Raw genomic sequence first — 24,032 nt, 5'->3', positions numbered from 1 at the left:
CAGTTTGACACTAATGGTAAGACTCTCTGGAGCTCTCATAGGTTTTTTAATGCCCTAGGCCACATCTTGCTAACGGATGAGCAAAATCAACTGAGATGAAGCCCAGACGCTCAGGGCCCCAGTTCAGGACTGCAGGGCTGGACACTGAGAGGCCGAGCGTGGTTCCCAGGGAAAGCGGTTGGCAGGGCACTCCTGCTGCTCGGGTTCGCTGCCTCTGCACTGGCTGCTGCCAAACAAATGCTGGATGCTGTTTTCGCTTTTCACTTTTTTTTTCCTCCTTTTCATAAAAGCAAAATCCTCTTTAGGTTTCTTTCTGTTAGTGAAAATAATGTAGGTCTTCCATAAAAGTGAAACGGTGCAATGCGAATTTTAGAAAAGCAGGGATACCTGTTAACCTACCTAGGTTTTCACTCTTCCCCACCCCCACCCCGCCGTTTGTCCCGCAGCCTGAAGCCTGCCCCAAGTCCCACCTCCTGCGGAGTCCTCTCTCACCCTCGGAGCCAGAGGGGCCACGAGCACCTCCCCTTTCCATGAAAACTCCTGTCTTCAATGCCCCATCTCTTTCGCTCCCCAACACCACCCCGTCTTCCTTTCCAGACCTGGATCTGTCCCCTTTCGGGGTGATTGACGACGGGGCTTTTCACTCTCAGGGAAAACCAGCCCCCGGTCTCAAGGTGGCTTCCCCTAAGCCCCTCCCTCCTATCTGCGCCCAGTGATCCACCACCAGCCTCCTGCTTGGGGCCATTTTGCTCTGCTCTAAAGAACAGTCCATGGGCCTTCCCACGTGGAGCTTCAAGCCTCCGTGTGGCCTCAGGGTCAGGGTCGCTCTGTCTGCGTATCTGGAGGATCTTGTCCCCAGTCTTCCTGCTGCAGAATGGCTCCATCTAGAACCAACAACCATTTTTAGCAAAACAGCTGCTTAAGTCCATATAGAGGAGAAAAAACTTCCGAAAAAAGAAAATCTGTAGAGATACAACTTTGCCCACAAAGACATTTTACATTATTCTGATTCTTCTTAGAGGCTCTAATTTATTTGAAATCTATCTTTTCCAAGAAAGAGGGGATTTTTATATCTGCAAAACTAAGGTTCCACTGAGCTGGTCCTTCCACAACCAAGAAATCTTTGTCCTAAGCTTCTATATTTGTACTTTTTTAAAATGACTGACCCCAGCAGTTCATGCAAGAAGGGAGTGTTTCTAAACCAGCAGCCTAGGAGGGGAGCTGGTCACCCACAGCAGCCCCCAGGAATCCCAGTCAGTACTCACTGCAGGACACACAGACATATATCTAACATAATATAATACACATACCCCCCAGATAATATATAACATAACACAACGTGCTATATGCCATGTTCACTGACTTCTAACAGCCCATGCCTATGACTGGCTGTCCCTGCCTGCCTCCCCTGCACCCTCGAGACTTCACTCTGAGCCCCTGCTCCTAGCAGTGAGATAGGGTCCCTTTACCCTATACTACACTCGCAGATACAATGGGGATCTAACCGACAGAGGGAGGAGTGGACCAACACCGTGTGGACTAAAGCTTATACCTCTATCAGCATGTGACTGGGAGAGGAGAGCGGTGATGATCCACATCCCACACTGTGAAATAGCTTCTGGAGGAAAACTCATGTTGTATTCTAAACAAGTCATTTTGAACACAGCATTTGGTCCTTCAGATGTGCTCATAACATCCTGTATGCTGTAACATCCCCCCAGGCATGTTTTCTCTCCACACTTCTCTGCGAGAAATAGCAGGCCAGTTGCTGGCTCTGTTTCACAGGTGGAAGATTTGGGGCCTAGAGAACAGAAGAAACAAATTTGCCTATGGTCCAGGTCAGATATCTTCTACTGAGCAAGATGTCTTACCCGCTCAAACCAGTCTCCCAGACACGTAAGTGAAGAACCCAGAAAAAAAGAAAGAAAAAGAAGAGTGAACCTTGTCCCAAAGATGGCTTTTTAGCCCCATAGTTGAGCCCTGCAGGCCTAGGAATCTGGACCTTTGGAAGTTTTCAGCTTTGGCCAAATGCAAACATCCAGGTGTTGGGCCAAGACACAGGGATCAGAGGAATGCCACACCCAAAGGGCTGTTCCAACTGTTCTGCGCTCTGTCAATCAGCCAAGAACTTCCTGTGTGGAAATGAAATGTCCACAACCCAAAAGTGTCCTGCCTGTTTCCTCACCCTACCCACTCCCTGGGAAGGCCATCATGCCCTCTGGATGTGCTCCCTCAAATGCTCTCTCACGGGCTAGCATTCAGGTGGAACTCTAAAAGCAACCGTTGCTTCCACTCCGTTCCAGCCCCTTCTCTCACAGTAATGTATCCCAGGCCCTGTGTTTCGGGCTAGTATTTATGTGACTACGTGGGCTATTTCCAGGCCCAGCTATTACCAGTGAGTGTGGGGACATTAATATGAGTAAATGCAGGAAAAGGGATGAAATAAAACATATCCTATTGAAGGAAATGAGTGCTCCTTAAGAAAGGAAAACACACATAGGAAAAGACGTGGGCATACTGGAATACAAATAGGGCACCTGGGAACCATGCATTCCACAGGCATGATGTTATTGAAGTACTTGATACTCGAGTAAGCACCTGCAGATATGAATTACATCCTTGTTCAGACCACTAACATTAAAGTCCTGACATCTCAGGAAGTGCTTATGTTATATTTCAAATCCCCTTGCCCACTGCACAAATATCCAATCAATCAATCAGTGATAAAAGACACTAGCTAAAAGGCTTAAAATGCTGAACAAGCCACCTCGCCCTCCTCAGAGAGGCTGCTGCCCTTCATGTGTTGGGGGCTTCCCCCTCACTCACACCTCAGCTGCGGGGCACAGGAGGGTGGGGTGGGCTGTGAACACCTTCACTGCTGAGGTGGGGGAGGCAGTAGGCTAACACCTGGTGACGTGCCCTGAGGTGGGCATCAGCTCGGAGGGGGCACGTGGAGCTCCCTGCTGCCCTTGGGCACTGCTGATGCCTCTCTCCACCCCACTGTGTCCCCATAACTTAGCAGTCGCTTCTCTCTCCTCGGGGTGAGACCCGAGGTGGTGGGTGTGCTCACTTTTTCTGGTTAGGATAATAGTCACTTTTATATATTTGAGGCAGGTTTTCTAATAATAATCATAATATAGGCACAAAATCAGGGGCACAATGGAAATTTTAGATACTTTCCTAAGACAACATGAAATCTCTAGTCAAATAGAACAGGTGATTAAAACCTGATCTGTCATATGTTTAAAAAAATAGTTGAAATAAAATGTGTCAAAACTCGAATAATGGTTATCTTTGGGTGGCAGAGTTTGGGGAGGTTTTCTTTTCTTTTTTGTATTTCTCAAATATTCTGTAATATTAGTATGACGGTGAACTTTATGCATCAGTGTGACTGGGCCACAGTGATGTCCCACAGGGCGGCCAGATATTTGGTCAGGAATCATCCTGGGCATTTCTGTAAGGGAGTTTGGAGTGAAACTGATATTTAAATCAGGAGACTGGGTAAAGCAGATGGCCCTCCTCAGTGTGGGTGGGCCTTGTCCAATCAGTCAAAGACCTGAATAAAATAACAACTGTCTCTGAGCCACGACATCAGTCCTCTCCAGCCTTCAGACACAGGCTTGGACGGAGCTACGCCGTCAGCTCCCCTGGGCCCCCAGCTTGCTGACTACAGATTCTTGGGGCTTCTCAGTGTCTGGAATTGCATGAGCCAATGTCCTTAATATATTCTATTAGTTCTGTTTCTCTGGAGAACTCCAATAAAACGCGTTCTTTTACTATTACTGTTACTTTTACTATTTTTAACAATATTATTTCTATAATTATAAAATAACTTTTAAAATTCATCTCTGCAAATTTAAGAAGACTTATGTACTTATGAAAGACAACTGAACAGAATCAATCACACTGCAAGAGTATTAGTTTTTCATTTGAGGTTTACTTTTGATTTTTATTCTTACCACACAAATCTTAAGGCACCTAGAAAGTATTAGCATCAATGTTATTTACATAACATTACTCAAAGCCTTTACTGGTTTTGAAAGTGTTGGTTTTTTATTTAAAATTCTGCACTGGAAAGGAAATCAGTTTTAATTGTATGTCTATGATACTCATTTTCAGTGATTTTCACATCAATAATAGCAAAAGTCTTAACTTTGTTCTGAAAACAGATGACATTCAATAAAAACTTATTTAATCTTGCTCAGTCCTAGGCTCCACAGGCAATACAATGAACAAGAATGGATAGTTTAAAATTTTTTACCAGGTTCCATATTAATTATCTTCCGTAGTCATCACAATAACCTTGTTTGGTGTCCATCAGGTGAGTTTTACAGGGGAGGACGGCATGGATGGCAGAGATGTGGCAACTCTCCAAAGGCCACGTGGGCTCGCAGGTTGCAGAGCTGGGCCTCAAACCCAGGGCCTCTACTTCTGAATGTCAGGCTCTTTCCTGTGCAGTGTGACCGGTCCCCCTGCCTGAAATGCTTGCTGTCAAGATGAGATGGACGCCCAGGAAACAGCAAAGGAATATACAATTAAGCATTAGCTCTGAGTGGTATTTTCATCGACTTTCATCAATTATAGCAAGTCTTGCCTGACTTGCTCCAGTTTAAAAACTGCAGTTCAAAGTTGGAAAGGAATTTGCCCCCATAGTTAGTGGCAGCTGCAGAAAGAGAAGCCTGGAATGATGGCTTGTGCTCCAAATGAGGCAGAAACAGGGGCCGACAGAGCCCAAGCCGCAGTGTGGTGAGGAGTCCGAGCAAAGGCAGCCCGCCCCTCTGTCCAGATGTTTGGGAACAACAGAATGTAACGATTCAGAGGGGAAAAAGCTTTTGTTTGGTTGTTGACTTTTTATGAAGCCTTTACAAAATTAGTGATTCTCTTCAGGGCCCTCAGAATCATCAATTTCTTCTACATAGAATGCCAAGAACCGGATGTTCTTTAATAATTAATGTCTTCCTTCAGATCATCCAGAATAAGAGTGGGGGGATGGGTGAGGAGGGTGTGGGAAGAATGAGAGAAAAACAGGAACAGAGAAAGAAGGAGCAAAGAGGAAGGAAAAGAATACAGAAAAATTAATTTTGCCCTACTCAAGTTTATTGTTATTATAATTAGTCACCAGTTTTTAGAATTTTCTAAGGGCCAGGGACTGTAAGAGGTGTTTGGCTTATATTAAATCTCACAAACACACTTGAAAGGCAAACATTGCCATTATTTTGGACTATGAACTTGAGATTCACCTGCTTGGGGTCCCACAACAAAGTCGGGGAGCTGGGATCCGAACCCAGGCCAATCTGACTCGAGAGTCTGAGTTCCTACCTCATGAGAGAACTGTTCCCCATTTCTAAGCTCTATAGGCAGGGCCCCCAAATATTCCCAGATGCTCTTTCTCAACTTGGCCAAACAGTGGCTAAACCAGTCGTTCGCAAGTGACTTGACGATCTTTATCTATTAAAGTTCATGGTCTCTGAAATGGTCTCTGAAAATTACAATTCTTTTCCCATTGAATTTTTAATGCAACTGAGAATCAAGACTGCTGATTAAAACACAGGCTTTTATCTGAAGTAGAATTAATGCTGGACCAAAAGGGTCCAGCAAGGATTCCTCTGTATTAAAAATCCCTGAAGGACAGGTTACCCCAACGAACACTGGGGTTCTCCACGTTTAGGCACGAGCAGAGGGAGCCAGATCAGCCAGAGACGCTGAGCCAGGAAATGAGGGAACGAGTGAAGAGATCCTACTTGCTCCTGGGGCCTCTGACTGGAGCCAAAGCCCCGCCGCCAGATGACAACTCCGGTTTCTCAAGTCCTAACCCCAGAATGTTCACTACACCAGCAGCACTCCTGGGAAAATAAACCTTCGTTTCAAAAATAAACCTGACTAAAGGTATCCAAAAATAAAAGAGCTGGTTTCCAGCCAGCCACAAAGCTGGCCTAAAGGATTACAATTATTCTGAAATAAAGTTCTGGAGAGCTCATCAGAATTAGAGACAACTGTGAAAACTAACCCCCGGCAGCTTAGGCCACAGAAGCGCTCACATTTTAGTGGAGATTAGCAAGCCTGACCTGAGGGACTCTAGTAAAGTCGCCTCCTGTTTTCTTTACATAATTCGATCATGTCTAGAACAAAGAATACCATTTCTGTTCAGAGTGTTGTTTTAGAAGCAACACAGGACTTACAGGGTCCTGAGAACTGGGTTCAAATCCCAGTCCTACCACTTACTAAGGTCCTTTCGGCAACTTACTAACCACCTGGAGTCTTAGTTACTAACTGGGCAATCTACTAACTCCTTGAGACCCCTAAGTTGCTATGATCTGCAAAATGCTGTGAATGATGTCTCCTTGACAATGTGGCTGAGAGAATTCAATGGAATATTTTTTAAAGCATCCAGCACTATGCCTGGACACAATATGTGCTAAGTTGGTTGAATCATGTTCTGAATGCAGGTCAGGTTAAAAAAAAACAACTGTGGAACTGTTTCACACCCGAGTCTTATCATCAAATGCTGTGTGACCTTGGGCAAGCACCTCCAACCCCCTGGTGGTCAGTTTTCTCACCTGCAAAGTGAAAAGATTGGGAATATAGTCCCTGAATTTTTCATCTCTGTCATTCTGTGATTTTAGAAAATTATTTGTATACAGTTATATACTGCAAGTCTTTCAAACTACAAGCACCAATTAATACACCCTGAAATTTTATAACTGACACGTTGTAGTGCTCATGTCCTCAGCATAGGGACATGGTAAAACAGAGTCATCGTGAAATGCAAGCAACATTTTTCAGAAGATAGGTTCCCAGTGCCCTGGCAGGAGCTGTTGGGGAAAATGGGTGCACTGTCCCCAAACTGGGGGCTGACTCCTTTAGAAGGGATCTCCCATTCTCATCTGTAAATTTCTTGGTACCACTGTCTTAGCTAGATAGAGCCAGGGGCTGGAGAGACTCCTCAACTTCCATCAGCTCCTCCATGTGCCGCTAATATGCAACTAGATTTATACTCGGCTCCCTGTCTGGCCATTAATTATCACTGAGTGAACACTCCTGTGGCATGGGCCACATCGAGCCTTCAGTGCAGCCCCTGTGCCCGCACACCCTCAGACTTCCCGGCACTCACAGCTGCAGCTGCCTGAAGCTCAGACAGGCTTCCTCCTGGGGCTACAGTGTCCCGCAGGGGCCAAGAGTGTCTGTGTAACTCCAGTCAGCCCAGAGCTGATTTAGGATGCGCAAACCCCCAATGGAAATTCTGCCTTTACACTAGCCTTTAGCAAAAACCCCTGGCAAGCTTCTTTGGTCCTTGGCTGAAAGGCACACCTGGCCTCATGATGAGACACCAGAAGTGGGCCCATTTTGGGTGGTGAAAATAACCATGTATTTAATTTCCATGGCTAGGAAAACACTAGAGCAAGGCTACGAGTTTTGAATATGATGTATAAAATTTTAGCAAGAACTAAAGCATTCAGGACAGGATTAACAATCAAACACCTTGCTGGATATACATAGCTCCTCCCCTGAAATTTAATACAGAAAAACCTAAACTAGGAGTGAGGAGTGCAGTGGTTGCAAATGATGTACTAATAGGACTGACTTCCTTTTCAAGACACATGGGATGTGGCTCTGGGCTAGGGGCACAAAGGAGAGCCTAGAAGTGCAAGACACCCCCAAATAGAACAAAGGGCCACTGTGCCTGAAAACTGTGGGGTACAGGGCAGCAGCTCCCCATCCAGGGCACTTCAGATCACAGCAAGTCATGCACGGAGAAAATTCTTGCCTTCCCTGCATCATGCTTCTCTTTCCCAACCCCTGAATCTTTGCCTCCTTGGTTAGACCGTGTTCACCAGGGAATCGACCTGAGATTAAAACAGACTCCTAATTCCAGCTCTGCCACTTGCTAGCAGTGTGCTTGCGTCCCATGAACCTCCTAAGTCTCAGCTTAGACCACATAAAATGAGGGCACATAGGAAAACACCTGCCACAGGGACGACACCAGAGATAAACACCTGGGAGCCTTTTCCTCTCCAGGCACACCCTTTGCCCAAGGAAACTGCCTTTGTAACCAGGTGTAAAACGCTGGGTGGAGGAAAGCAAGAGGCAGCACATCTGTTATCTGATTTCCATAGCAGCCACATAAAGGACGTATCACCAATATTTCCATTTTACAGACAAAGGTAACTGAGATGCACTGACTTTTCTAGTTTTCTAAGCAGTTTACTTTTTTTGAATGTGTGTCTGTCTGTGTGGAGCCTGACTAGGCCTGCGGCCAAAAAAGAGGCGGGCAGAGGCCTGCCACACTGGTGAACCCCTGGCAGCCCCCGTCCCAGTACCCACTGGCCCAATCCTGCTTAGCCTCCGAGATCTGATGAGGTGGGACAGGCACGTGCCAGCTGGTATAGAGGGAGACAGCACTTCACTTTTTAAAACTTTATTTTAAAGTAACTATGGAATCACAGGAAGTTGCACAAGTATGAGAGGGGTCCCTGTGTCCCGGTCATCACCTGCTGTGGCCCACAGGCTGTTGTGTGCCCTCAGGTGCACACTTGAGAAGTGCAGCTGTTCTGAGCACGCCGGTAGGCGTGGCCGCCACAGGCTGTTATCCGCATAGACAAGGGATTGGACAAGACTGGGGGTCCTGTCCTGGCATTCTGACTGGAGACTTGGAGACAAGGCAGTAATTGAGGGTCACTGACATGGTGAGAACGTCCTCCTTCCGAAAAGGGAGTCAGCGGCGCCGCCAGCTCTGTGCACAGTCCTGTAATGTGTTAACTAGGCTCCGGATGTCGACCGGCTTCCCAGCACCAGCTGGGCATTGGGTGATGAAAGGCCTGTTTCATTACCCGTCTCTGGTACATCAGTTCTTCCCTCCATTCTGCTTACCGTTCCAAGTTCACACTCTCCTAAGCCAACAGATGGATTCTGCCAATTCTACCCACCCCTTCCTTCCCTGTTCCACCTTGTGAACTTGGAAAAGAAAACCGCTCCCACACTTCTTACCACAGTATTTATTGGATGGGAGTCATTTCACCTATCACAGACATCCTTACCTGAGAATGGGTCCCCAGGAAAAGGGAAACTTGGCCCTCCTCCCTCAGCCCAGATATTACTTGTGGGGCCACACTGTCCCCAAGGCTGTGCTGGTGCCCAGAGGCCAAGAGGCCCTTCCGGGAAATGGAATGTACCGAGTAGTGCCCGCCCCAGCTATCCCCCTTCTCCTTCCTGCCCCCTGGGAGACGGTGCAGAAACACCGGAAGGACACCTTTGTGGCTGTAGCCTCCCATCCTGCTGTGCAGTCTGATGGCACACCCTGGCTCACGAAACTGAGAAAGTTTGGGTGATAGCAAAAACAAAGATTACTTGTATTCATTAAAAAAAAAAAAGAAAGAAAGAAAGGAGAAATGTTCTAACCCCTTCTACAACACAAACTTTTAGAGAAAAAAAGCACTCTGCTCAGCTGCAATAAGGGGAAAGGTTAAATGTGGACAGAGTAGTCATATATAAGCAGTTTCTTAGTTTTCTGGTGGGAATACTTAACAACTTAAGTATGTTTCCCCAAGAGGTAATCTATTATATTTTGTCCAACTTCTTCCTCCAAGAACTGAATCAATTCATGATGTAATGCCCAAGGGAGAACAATCTTCTGGAAACAGAGTGTCTTTCTGGGGACAAGGTTGAGGAAAACATCTTAATACTGTTTCAGCTCTGGCCTGGTGGTAAGAGCAGAGAGCAAGCCAGGAAGGCAGTGAGATGTCCAAAGGACGCATGCCTCTGAAATGTCCGGGACATGCCCAGAATGGTTTCCTGTCTTGGAGAAGCAGAGGCCACGAATCCAGCTGGACACCTACAGGACAGCTCCAGGACACCAGGCATATCCTTCAGGGACTGAGTTGACAACGCTGTTTGTTCAAAGTGGTGGCATCTAAATGCAGATACCATTGTGATTTCTAGTTTAAACAGCTTTTCTTCTGGCTCTTTGCCTGCCCCCAGTCCCCTTTCTCCCAAAAAATATTCGAGAAGAAAATGTAAATCAACACTCATCATCCACTTAGAGAAAACATATGCAACTCCGATTATTTGTGAGAGCCTCTGGACAGTTTCAAAACCCCACTGTGACGGTGGATTCCAACAGCTCCTCCAACCAGCCTCTTATAACAGCTGACCAGTGCCAAGGTGGCCTGCGCTCTGGAAGCACCTAGGGGCTGGAGAGCAGGAGGTCGCCAAATAAGCCATAGAATAGCAGCCCACCAGCAGGAGGCCCCCATCTTTCCCTGGCTTCGTCATTCCTTGCTGCCTACACGGAAAATCACTCGCCTCTGGTTCTTCTTCCAAGAGGGGAACAATGGCATGTCTCACCATGTGCTCCCAGAGATAGGAAAATACATGATGATATGCTAGAAGGGTGTTTTGTATGTTTTACTGTACAAAACATATGTTGTATGTGGGTTGCAAAAAAATTTTAAAGGTAGAGGGTCCAAACCTAGATCAAGGGTTATGAGATTAGGTAGGTGCCCCTGGATTTGTGGCTGGGTGGTTTCTCCAGGGGAAAGGAAGCCACAGTGGGGATTAGGGCCTTCCAACTTGGTTGCACAAGGTAGATTACTTTTCATTTCAAAATAAGTTTACTCAACTTCCAGACAAGATGGAGGCATAGGTAGACACACTGTGCCTCCTTGCACAATCAAAAGAAGGACAACAACAAATTTAAAAGCAAAAAACAACTAGAGCCGACAGAAAATTGAACTGTATGAAGTCTGGCAACCAAGTAGTTAAAGAAGAAACATTCATCCAGACCAGTAGGAGGGGCAGAGATGGGCAGCCAGGCAGAGAAGACTCGTGGCAGGGCAGTGGCTGGCGGACTGGGGTGGGCAAGGTGGTAGCTGGCAGACTGGATGGACCCACATTCACATGCAGATAACCTGGGAGGAACAACTGGGGAGGGAGACAGACCTTGCAAACCAGGGTTCCAGCACAGGGAAATAAAGCCTCAAACCTCTGACTGAAAACACCTGTGAGGGCTGAGGTGGTAGCAGGAGAAACTCCCAGCCTCATAGGATGTGAGTTCGTTGGAGAGACCCACGGGGCGCTAGAACGTACACAAACCAATGCACCAGGAATCAGCACCAGAAGGGCCCAACATAACTGAGGGTAGTGGAGGAAGTGACTGAAAACCGGCAGAGAGCAAAGAAAGCAGCACTGTTCCCTCTCAGACCTCTCCCCCACACACAGCGTCACAACGCAGTGATGTGGGTTGCCCCACCCTGGTGAACATCTAAGGGTCCACCCCTTACTATGGAACAGGCGCAATGAGACAAAAAAAAAAGGGGGGGGACAAATGAAAGATCAGATCAAAGCTCCAGAAAAAATACAACTAAGCGACAAAGAGATAGCCAACCTATCAGATGCACAGTTCAAAACACTGGTGATCAGGATGCTCACACAATTGGTTGAATATGGTCACAAATTAAAGGAAAAAAATGAAAGCTATGCTAAGTGAAATAAAAGAAAATGTACAGGGGACCAACAGTGAAGGGAAGGAAACTGGGGCTCAAATCAACAGTGTGGACCAGAAGGAAGAAATAAGCATTCAACCAGAACAGAAAGAAGAAACAAGAATTCAAAAAAATGAGGAGAGGCTTAGGAACCTCTAGGACATCTTTAAGCATTCCAACATCCGAATTATAGGGGTACCAGAAGAGGAAGAGAAAGAAATGGAAAACTTACTTGAACAAATAATGAAGGAGAACTCCAATCTGGCAAAGGAAATGGACTTCCCAGAAGTCCAGGAAGACTAGAGAGTCCCAAAGAAGCTGGACCCAAGGAGGAACACACCAAGGCACATCATACTTGCATTAGCCAGGATTAAAGACAAGGAGAGAATCCTAGAAGCAACAAGAGATAAGGAGACAGTTACCTACAAAGGAGTCCCCATAAGACTGTCAGCTGATTTCTCAAAAGAGACCTTACAGGCAAGAAGGGGCTGGAAAGTAGTAGTCCGAGTCATGAAGGGCAAGGACCTACATCCAAGATGACTCTATCCAGCAAAGCTTTCATTTAGAATGGAAGGGCAGATAAAGTGCTTCTCAGATAAGGTCAAGTTAAAGGAGTTCATCATCACTAAGCCCTTATTATATGAAATGTTAAAGGGGCTTATCTAAGAAGAAGAAGATAAAAAATATGGACAGTAAAATGACAACAAACTCAGTTATTAACAACCACACCTAAAACAAAAACAAAAACAAACAACTAGAAGAGGAACAAAACCACACAAATGGAGATCACAAGGAGGGTTATCAGCGGGGCAGTGGGAGGTGGAGAGAGGCGGAAAACGTACAGAGAAAAAGTGGCATAAGTGGTAGGTAGGAAATAGACAGGGAAGGGTAAGAATAGTATAGGAAATGTAGAAGCCAAAGAACTTATATGTACAACCCATGGACATGAACTAAAGGGGGAGAATGTGGGTGGGAGGGAGTGTGCAGGGTGGAGGGGAATAAGGGGGGGGTGCGACAACTGTAATTGCATAATCAATAAAATATATTTAAAAAAATAAAAATTAAAAAAAATTTACTCAGCTCTGGCTGGGTGACTCGGTTGGAGCATTGTCACACCAAAAGTTTGCATGTTTCATCCCCACTCGGGCATGTATGGGAGGCAACCATTGATGTTTCTCACATCGACAATTCTCTTCCCCACCACCTCAAAAAAAAAAATCAAGAAATATATCACAGGGTGAGGATTTTAACAAAGTGTACTTAGGTAAAACAGGAACTCTTCAGCTCACACAGGGTTAAAAAAACGTAGAACATAGATAAATGAGTGTCCAGTTATTCCTACATCACCCAATGAAAGAACCATATTTAAATGTGAAGGCTAAGAACTTTAGGGAACATTTAAAATAGACAAATAAGTGCCAGCTGTTTATCAAGAAGTTTGCATCCTGCTACCCCCGCCTCCCCTTGAGTCACTCTTACACTGACCTCTCATCAGCCCAAGAGCCCAGCAAGATGCACTCCATAAGGTGGCCTGTTTCCCACCCTTGGTGAACACGAGAGCTGAGCACCCACCCCTTCAAATGACTTCCCTTCACGGTGGCCAGGCAGGCCAGCTGATGGGACTACAGTTGAGCCAGTGAGAAGGCCCAGTGGCTTATTTCCAGTCACACACCAAAACATTCCATGGGAATTAGAAGTTCTTATTTCAAAGGAGGACCTAAAAGGTGAATCAAGTCTTTGCTACCATTTTAAGAGGCTGATGGCTGGGCTTAAAAATGTGTTTCCAGTATTTTTTGTTGAAGGCACGAACCAAGAGCCTACTAGTCACAGATGACCATAAATTTCAAGTTATGATTGTGACCAATGGCAAATATATTGTGCCAGGGTCAGGAAGCACAATGGCGCCTTACAAAGTGAATTATCTCGGCTGTGCAGAGCGCTTTCTCACCACGGGTCCGAGGGGTAGGAGCACTTACTGGCCTCAGCGGGGTGGCCCAAGTCAGCATGCAACCCCAGGCAGGCGGCACTAGACGGGTTCTTCAGGGGCCACAGAAGACTACCACTAGGGGGGTTTTACTGCATGTTTGCACAGTCTGATATTCCTAGAATTCCGATTCTTAGTGGTCTTTCTAAATGTTTAAATACTTAAATTCAAGCATTTATCACTCTTCTGGGACCTCTGTAGAATTTATTTACATTTGGAGTTACTATTATCAGAGAGAAGTTCACTTTTAAAATATCGGCAAAAAAAGTAGTCTATATAAAAGTATTACCACAAATGTGATTCCTTAAGACAAGTATCTGTTTTTTTTCCCCTAAATGCCACCTGCAAGCTGTAAATATGTGTATTAATTTTTCCCCACAGTATTTGTTTTGGCTGTGACCTACTCTAATGTTCAGATGAACAAGGGCTAAAAATTGTCAAACCAAATTCTTGTTTGAGAGCTGAGCCCGAACTACTGCCAGTTTGAGAGAAACACACATGCAGGTTTAGGGAATATGTTTTGTTTGTTTTGGCTATGACACACGGCAGAACAGTTTCCATCCCATTCGAATGCATTCAACAGAGTTTGAAATATTGCACAATAAAAGTCATTCATTATATCTGTCTCCTTTCCCTTCCAAAAACAGAAATGGCTGCCTGGTCCCAAATCTGCACAGGGGGCAGGAAGAAGGGAGCACAGGGTCACTGGAAACCACCCAAGACCAACACTGGGTTTTCCAGGTTTGAGTGAGGGAATGCTTCTGCAATCTTCATTCCCAACGCCTACTGAGAACGAGAGGCAGCTCACACCGGATAGGGCTCTGTTAGGAACCACGAGACAAGCACACTGTGCTCAGAGCATACACCACACGCGTGACCTCCGAGTGCCTGGCACCTGAGTAACCTCACTGGAACTGGGAAGTCTTTTTACTCCCTTTCTCTGTGAAGATTCAACAGTTTGACACCAATGTTATACTGAAGAGAGATTATTTCACCGTTGGACCATACATCTGGAAGAGCCTATTTCTGCAAGCTCCGATGCTACCTTATTTGATGGCCCCACAGAGAAAACGATGACATTTCCTTCCTGTTTACCCAGGATATCAAACTCTGGAAATGCAGGTGGTTGTTAAATGACAAAAATAAGAAATGCCACGAACAAATCACTATAGCTAATATTGCAAAACACTACCAAGGTGGAAGAAACTTTTCTAAAAAGCAAATTTTAAGTGGGTGAATAAAAGCCATGAGAATAAAAATTACATGTAGTAAAGAGATATGTTATCTTTACATTTCAGGGCTCTAAAAGTCACACATGAATACAGTTTTAGGAATTTGAAACTTAAAAAATTACATGATTTTTGAATTTTCTTGCATTACACTTAAATTCAAAACTCCTGCAGCTGGCACCCTGCAGGAGGCCACTTTTATCATGGAGAATATAAAGTCAGGCGCCTCATCAGACAATGTATGTACCATGAGCAGACGAGAAAGAGGAGACGGAAGGAAGGCTGCTCTCCACTGACCTTTGGTAATTCTGGAAATCCCTACCTACCCCTTAGAAAACACAAACTTGTATTTTTCTTTAATGGGTCTGCTCATTTATTTTCCCTTTTTAAGTCAGTGATACAGAAAAAGTTCCAGAAGAATCCTTGCTTCCCAATATCCTAAAATTCTCTAAAGCCTTTCTAATAAATCTTAAAATTAAGGTCCCTGGAGGCTAAGTATAATCCTGGTTGAAGATGTGGGACAAAGCATTTATCGGGAGAACAGCAGTAGTTAGTTCTCTTCTCACTAAAGCTACTGTGTTACTTGTAGTCTGTATCATGGTGTCACAAAAAGCAGAGAAGCACCAGAGGATGAATGTATAAAAATGAACCAAGTAGTACGGCATTAGACACACTGGAAATGTTAGGCCAGAGGACATTCATAATTAGTCCACTCTAGAGCCAAGCTCAAGCTATGAAATAATCTTCAAATGAATTCAGGATCAAGAACACACTTTCCCACACGTGTTGTGACTTTTGTAATTTAATTTCACGTCAGTACTGCTCCCTCGGTCCGGGGCTCCGGGCCCAGGGGCGGCCCTCCGGGCACACCGCACAACCCGGCAGCACAAAGGCCAGAGCTGCTTCACTGTTCCAGAGGGAAACTTCTTTAAAATCAAACCCACCTGTTATATTTTAAAGGAATCTACAATCTCCAGTCTAGGTTCAATTCCATGCCTCATCCAGATGTATTAGACTAGTATGGGAAGTTGAGAAAAATGTTTAAAAACAAAAAAGGTGTATGAGATGAAGCCAACTTACACTGTCCAGTCTCCAAGTAAAGACGAAAGGCAGTTTGGAACAGAATGTGCCTTTTGGATCCCGAGTGCCCTAAAACGCCTACCAGTCAAGCTTTGTGCAAGCATCGCTTCCTCCAGGAAAGTACAAAACCACCTCAAAGAGTCTGAAGTTGGTGCCACCTCTGAGGCTGAGAGGCCCCGGGCCCTCCTTAGGATCATACCCTGCAGGATAGTTCTGTCCCTTTAAAGAGGAGCAGTCACATTTAGAAATTAATGCCTGGCACAGACATTAATGAGCCCACCATCTGCCTACCTAGGAAGACCTGGTGCAAGGGAGTTTTCCCACATTAAGAAGTAATTCTCAAATGCTAAAGCTGCTTTCTGACATATTTTGTGTGACCATTTTTACACCAAACCAAACTAAAATAAAACCTTAATTTCTGAGAAGAAACGAATCAGACTTATTAGATAATTTAAATTTTTGGCAATTTTGAACTTTATTTTAATTCAACTCAATTTTTCTCACGGATACTGTACAATGTTCAAAAGACAGTTCTTTCTCAATGACTAATCCTACAATAACTCAGGGTGACAATTTTAAATTAGGAACTGCAGCAACCCAGTTTAGCAGATTAGGATGAATGTATTGGTACCCGCAGGAGGTTGGTTTCCTTACCATATTTCTGATAGCACAATATTTACTGACTTTTTGCCCTAAATAGTAATGCCAGTGTGGGTATAACTGTACGCTCCAGATAAAAATTGGTTGGTCAATCCTTTGCTTCTACAGCCTTTTCCCTCACAAAAGGAACTTTAAACATTTACTATGATACAGATTCACAGTAAAAATTTTTTAAAAAGCTTTCTTACAGCAATCAAGATGGTATGATGTTGATCTATGAACAGACCTATACCAATGGAAGAGAATAAAGCCCAGAAACAGACCTATACATACAATAACAAAGGTTCCATTGTAATTCAAAGAGAAATGCATAATCTTTTAACAAATAATTTCCATTTAAAAAAATCTTCACGTTACACAATTTTCCAAAAAAAAAAATCTCGACATAGACCTAACACCTGAGAGTTAAAACTATAAAACTTGTAGAAGAAAACCTGGGAGAAAATCTTAGTGCCCTTAAGTTTGCCCAAGATTTCTTGGCTAGGACACAAAAAAATGAACCATTAAAGAATAAAATTAACAAATTAGATGATATCAAAATTTGTATCTGCTTTTCAAAAGCCACTGCTAAGAAAATAAAAGGGTGGCCACTGGCTAGGAAAAAAATACTTGCAGACATATCCAATAAAGGCCTTGTATCCAAATATACATAGAGCTCTTTTAACTCAGTAGTGATCAGTGACAACGAAAGAAAGCATGAGTGAGAGAGCTGAACTGACACTTCAAGTAAGATGACATAAGGATGGCAAACACACACAGGAAAAGATGCTCATTAGGGACATGTACACCAAAACCACAAAGAGCTACACAATTGCATCGCAAGCCTCCTAGAATGGCTATAGTGAAAAAGCCTGACAGTACCCGGGGCTAGTGAGAACATGAAGTGGCTGCAACAACTTTGCTGCAGGTAAGAATGCAAATCGGCACAACCACTCACAAAAGCTTGACAGGTTCTAAACAGTTACAACAAATCCCAATGGTATACCCCGGGAACCCCACTCCTAGACATTTACCTAAGTGAAAACATGCATCTGTAAAAATGACCCACATGTGACTGTCTATAGCAGCTTTATTTGTTAACAATCAAAACATAGAAGCAACCCAAATATCCATCAATTGGTGAATAAATAAATTGGTATATCTGTAAAATGGAATACTACACAACAATATACAGGAATAAACAAACAACTCATGACATACAACATTGATGAATCTCAAATGCATTGTGCTAGATTTTAAAAAGACACACACTATAGGATCCCATTTATATGACATTATGGGAAAGGTGAAACTCTAAGGTAGTATACAGCGAGTGGTTGGGAGAGGCCAGGGTTGGGGCAAAGGGAGATGACTGAGAAGAGGTAGGAGAAAACTTCTTTTGGGGAGATGTGCTCTGTTATTTGACCGTGGTGGTTGTTCCAGGACTGTATGAATTTGTCAAAAGTCAAACTGTGCTCAAAAGGGTGAGCTCTACTGTAGGTTAATTATACCTCAATAAACTTGATGTAAAAAGAAAAAGCTCTTTCCATATAAAGCATGAATCAGGCATTATTAATCATGTTTTCTTGTCAGGCCAAATCCAAGCCTGACCCTCAGTTCCATGGCTTCAGAGCCCACAGGGAGAGGGGGTGGGTAGGAGAAAACGGAGGCCAAGTGGTAGGAGAGTATGAGAGACAGAGAGGAGGCAAAGACACCAAATTTTTATAAAGGGACTTTGCCAGGCAGGTGTGATTTATAAAAGAGAACTTAATAACCATTTTAATTTCAAGGAATTTATCTTACATTTTCACGCAAGCCCAGTGCGGTTAATTTTCAATAACAAAAAGATGAAGACAAGTAGCATGCATTAGGAAGGAAATGACTAAATTATAAATACCAAAATCACATAATTTTATAAAAGAGGTCTGAAAGACTAAAGAGCACTAGGGCTCCCCGTGTTAAGACTGAAGGATACGCATGGTATTTTGTTGAATAAAAAAGTCAGGTTGCAAAGCAGTACCGACAGATCCCATCAGAAAACAATAGGACCTACAGTCATGTTTACCGGGGCAGAGGTCTGGACGCTGTGCCTGGGTTGTTCAGTGTTTGCATCTCAGAAAGCTAGAGAGGAGGGTGTGGTTAGAGGATGCTGGTTGGCACAGGGTGTAAGAAGACAGTTTTTAATTGTGTACAGTTTTATGCTTTTTTCAATAGCTGCATTACTTTTGTAAAATGAGTAGACATAAAGTGAAAGGGAGGTACCCATGGCAGCAAGAGCTGCCCCGGCTCTCAGGCACTGGGTGCAGAAAAAACTCCAGATGTCAGGCTGCCATCTTCTGGACAAACAAGGAACTACAGCAGCGGGATGATGAGAAGAGTTTCTAAGGCCAAATGTCAACAGTTACAGCAGTAAAAAGGTAAGGCCAGAAAAAATGAATTCGAGCCGAGGGTTTGACTGAATCACAAGTGAAGAGAAACTATTAAAAACAAGCACACATGTCAAATACAGAAATCATGAACTTTTCACAAATTGTTATGATGCAAACAAGACAAATCGGAGAAAACTGGGCCTAAGTTGCTTTAATTTCTCAGAGCCAATGTTTTTAGGAAAAATGCCGGTTTGTTCTTAATAACAACAAAACATTCACGCTCAAACATTTTGAAACCAACACAACTTGTAAAGTGTCTGTGTATTTTTATCTGTAAATACTAGAAAATGAGAACAATTTTATATTTGAAAAGTCAAGTGAAAAAAAAAAATCACACACCAAAATGTTCCCTTCACCCTCATCAATGCTTTTTGAAGAATAAAACAGCATCCGAAATTATAAAAATTCAAAGACAATTGGGATTGAGATTATGGATCACAGAATTTAAAAGGAAAAAAATAACAACCATTTTTTAACCTGCGTGTTAAACAAAGAATACAAAAACTTAACAGAAAACAAAACCCTCTAACACTCTACATTTCTGAAAAAATTTTCTTTTTAAATTCCAAAACCAAAAAGCTTCATAAGAAGTTAATTAGTTCTCTCTCTCTTTTTTTTTTTTGTAGTTTGTTTTCAGTGGTATACATTTCTCAACCACACTAAACTATAAAAGCGGGGCGGGGGGATCCATAAAGAATTTATGTGTAAAGATAAAAGAATTTTTTAAACAATCTACCCTTTAGCAGAAGAAATTGGGGATCACTTTGAGTGTTAATGTAAAATACATTAGTCTTTGCCAGCAGGAGTCCCAGACCTGTTGGTGCCAAGAAGGTAACAAATAGTCTCTATCTGCGGAGGGGAAATGGGCGCTCAGCGGGAGCTTTCTCCCCCAGAGGGTTATTTATAGAGAGCACTATTTGTTAACAGGCTTCTGCTATCAAAGAGAGGGAGGTTAATGATTTCAAGGATTCTAAAGACAATTGTTTAATGATACATGATTTAAGCACATTCACAAATTCCAGATATATAATAACTTAGATTTTCAAACTGCTATCACCAAAATGGTGATAGGAAATAGGATATATGGCTATAGGGCTGAGGCATAACTGGAAAATCCAAGACAAGTGATAGTATGCACGTACTTGACACTGTAGAAAAGTAAGAATTAAAGCAGCTGGAAAATGCCTTGTTGAAAAGGAAGCCAGCGACCTACCACCACGTTTCATGTCGGTCAGCTCACTTTGGACTTAAAAGCAATGTTTTAAGGAGAACCATAAAATAAATCCCAAATTATCTGTAATTTGAATAATCTGGGAAATAAGTCTTCAACTAAACTGCTACATTTTCACCAAAAACCAATCCACCTCTCACCCCACAAAACGTTGAAGAATCTTGTTTAAAGGACAAAATGCTTTCATCACATTCATTATTTACAAATTATATGTTCATTTTATAATGACACATCTATCATATAGGCAAAGGTAGGTTTTACAGCTGTGGGTATACAAACCTCAGTTTATTCTTGTATTATTATTTATTATTTTTTACACAAACAACTTTAAAACTACTTTTGCTCCCACCCTCACCATTCTGGTCATTGAAAAGACTTTCCCAAAATTCCATGTTGGACATTTGATTTTAATCTAAGAATTAAACATTTCAGACAGCTAAAGCAAGTCATTTAAGCTTCTTTTAACCTTAGCCCAAAGAGAAAACAAGTTTTACAATTTACATCTACCCCAATTTTTAAAACTTTTAACCAGTTTTTTGCAGTATTCTTAAAATAAAAACACATTTTAAAACAGCTTTCCACATTGTATTAACGTCCACTTTCATGTTATATTATGTCAATTTTTTTTTAAAAACCCTTCTCATCGACATGTAATGTGCCAATTCTAAAAGATAATTTTTTCAACAGACTCTAACCCTTTGGTGGTGAATATGTACTAACATAAAACAAACTTAAGAGACAAATTTAGGGTCTAAAAACAATCCTTTTTAGCAAAATACTAATAAAGCCTTTGCCATTTGGGGGAAGGACATATTTAATAGAACATTTTTTAATGAAAAGAATTTCACTTATTTCTCCTTAAAAGTAGGTTCAACTCACACGACTTTATTTGAAACGATTAAACACTGACACTGAACAAATAAAAGGAGCTAGGATGAAAGGATCTCTTCGGCACGGGTGGGTGGCGTCCATCTTGCCAAATGTTCTGCAGCAGACGTCAGTTATTGCTGCAGTTCTCCAGCGTGGTTCATTCTTCCAACATCGTTTGGAGAGCCTTCTCCCTTCTGGCTGAGAAAGGATCTTCTTTTATAGCATTTGTGCTTCGTGTTTGCAGTGTCTGCAAGTGCAGATGTACAAAAACTCTTCCGCCTTTTCCCAGGTAAACGGGAAAAAGTGTCTGCAAAGCCCTCACTGTTTTCTTGATTTGATATGGAGCAGGGTGTCCCCATTTTCTGTCTGAAGGACGCAGTTTTTTCCCTAGGGGACACACTTTCAAATCCTCTGCTGTCCAATGTATGCACGGTTCTCCTTCTGGTTCTTTGGGAGGAGCAGGAAGTGGAAAGAACTGGAAGTGAAATCCATACAAGTCCTTCACTTTCCAAGTCTTTTTGTAGCCTTGTGCTACGTCGGACTCTTGCCTCCCTATTTGTTCTCTGAAAGGTTTGTTCTATGGAGTCAGATAAATCTTTACACAGTTCAGAATTTTCCAAACTAATTTCTGCAGAGCTGCCCACACTGTAGGAAGGTTTGTGCATTCCATTGTTTTCCAAAGACAAATGCTGACCATCAAGATAGCACATAGAGCGCCTTCGTTGTTTCCCTTCACAACTCACACCGCTTCTTTTTGTGGAGTTTCCTCCCAAATCCTCACTTTGACTTTTTTCTTTTCTTTCATCAATTAAGACATCTTCCAAATAATCACATTCTTTTTGTGAGCCAGACATTAAATCCTCGGTCTGCAGTTTTCCTTCAGGACCTACTAAGAAGTCATCTTGTTGTTCACACTTGACATCTCCTGAAATTTCAAAGCTCTGAAGATTTTCCACATTTTGACTTGCAGCAGAACCCTCTTGGGACTGCCCGATAAAATTGGACTGTGGACTATCTGACACGATGCGTTTTTCAGTCTTAGAAGCACAAGAAATACGAATGTTTTCATTCTTGGTTGCAGTTTTTAAGTTATTTTCACTTTCCAACTTAACTTCTGCTTTTGGAATAATTTTATTTGCATGGATTCCTATAGTATTTATACTTGAATCCTGATCACAAGTGGCATTAATAAGTGACAAGGAACTTTTTATGTAAGAGCTGCAGAATTCAGACACATTGTACTTATTGAATTCTTCTGAGTTCTGAGGGAAAAGATTCTTTCTTTCAGGAAGCTTCCTTTCTTCAAGTTCACCATCTAAGCTGAAATCATCTATGGGCATGTAAAGAAGTTTGATTCTAATTAAAAAGTAGCCATAAAAATAAAGTTCAACAAATCAAACAGGTGCCACATTATAGTATTTTAACCTTTCAAAAATCACAAGACCCATTAAACATTCCACTATACTTGCCCCATCTGTCATCATCCTTTTTCTCTTGTCATTCCTTCCCAACCCACGGGCTAAGGGAATAGGTAGTTAATACATGAATTAATGAAGCCCGGAACCATAGACCAGGAAAATGAGAACTGTATCTGAAATTGCTTCCTCTATTCTAATATACTTCTCTCACCACAAGGTCAATGAGCGTGAGGCAGCTACATTTCCCTGAAAATGAATCACTGAAAGTGGGCAACATCATGCTTCTGAAACTTTTGCAGCAACAATTCCCCTGAAATAGAGGAAAGAAAACTTGGAATTCTGAGAGATTTAAGGACTTTGCCAAAACAGTTCTCCCTGAAGATTTTAGATCTTACACCTTGTGTTAAAAACTTAATATAAAATGCAGTGTACTCTCAAATAGAGCCACATTTGTTCCAATATTCTAAAAATTTCCTCCCTCCTGCCTCAATTGCTCACTAAAATTCATCCTCCAGGGAACTCATGCCATGTGGAGCCTGCCACGTGTTTTTGGCACACTATGTGACATCATAGGTGAAAAGTGTCACAGTTGAAACCATCATGAAGGTTTTGAAGTCACACGGCACTGCCTAAACAAACGCAGGCTGATGTGTCTACCTTCCAGTGTATTCAATTCAACATTGCCTCTCTTGTTATCCCAGATAAAGAAGTTTTAAATTGGCCAGTCAGATAAGTATATAAAATGTTCTAAACAAAATCAGACCTGGTAGAGGTATAAACATAAGCTGAACAAAACATCTAAAACACAAGATTTAGATCTGAAAGGTCTATGTCCATGGCTTGGGTAATTAAAATCATGGCACGAGAAGCTGGAGATGAGCTCAGAGGCTCCACTTGGGGCCACCCAACTAACACGGGCCCTTTATACAACTTTAAAAATGGACACTTATGCATTGTTCATGAAATTAACATGCTAAAGAAGGAAAGTAGGGTACAGCAATGGAATTGGGGGGGGAGGGAGGAGAGAGGGAGAGAGAGTGGGAGGGAGAACGAGGGAGGCAGTGAGTAGAACATGGAAAGAAGGCAGGGAGGGAGAGATCTACCCTAAACCCTTGTTACAGCTGATTATATTTAAAAAAAAAAAAGCTTCAAATGCTTCAGGTATTTCATAAAACAAGTTCTCTGATAAGATGAAAGATGGAAAATATTTACTGACATTGAACATCTTCAGAAAAAACTCGTTAGGATCTGGGGATATATCAAAAATAAGAGTTCCCAGTCTCAAGAGGACTGCAATTTGCCAGGAATGGAGGTGAACAGGTCACTATACACCAGGTGGGGCAGGTGCAGTGAGAACAGTTTTCCTGAGGGGGCAGCCAGCACAGCTGAGGCTTCTAGGAGACCAGCATCAGGCCAGACTAAAAGCAGTGAGGTGGCCGGCCACCCCCTGGCTCCAGAGAAACCACATGAAACGCAGGGGCTGGAGGAGCATGTGTGTGACTGTGGGGTGGTCCTGTGTCTGTTTAAACTTGTGTGCTTTCCTGAAGCTCAGAGGCAGGCAGAGCCAAAGGTTTAGAGTGGCACGCACCACTGTCATCCTGGAGTCTATTATAAACCCTATATGGTATGCTGCAAAGGGAGCGCAGGCTATAAATACCGGATGACTGACAAAGGA

General features: G+C 43.0%; 1 protein-coding gene across 1 annotated transcript in view; it reads right to left on the bottom strand.

Moving 5' to 3' along the window:
* Positions 1–19,405: 19,405 nt before the first annotated feature.
* Positions 19,406–24,032, bottom strand: part of CDCA2 (cell division cycle associated 2) — a 48,133-nt gene continuing 43,506 nt past the window's right edge. Inside the window, exon 15 of the mRNA XM_028519955.2 lies at positions 19,406–22,269. Coding sequence (XP_028375756.1) covers positions 21,071–22,269 — 1,199 coding nt within the window. The 3' untranslated portion in view covers positions 19,406–21,070. The remainder of the gene's footprint in view (positions 22,270–24,032) is intronic.

Source organism: Phyllostomus discolor, chromosome 8 (assembly GCF_004126475.2).
Source record: "Phyllostomus discolor isolate MPI-MPIP mPhyDis1 chromosome 8, mPhyDis1.pri.v3, whole genome shotgun sequence".
NCBI lineage: Eukaryota > Metazoa > Chordata > Mammalia > Chiroptera > Phyllostomidae > Phyllostomus > Phyllostomus discolor.
This window is presented reverse-complemented; position numbering and strand designations above follow the sequence as displayed.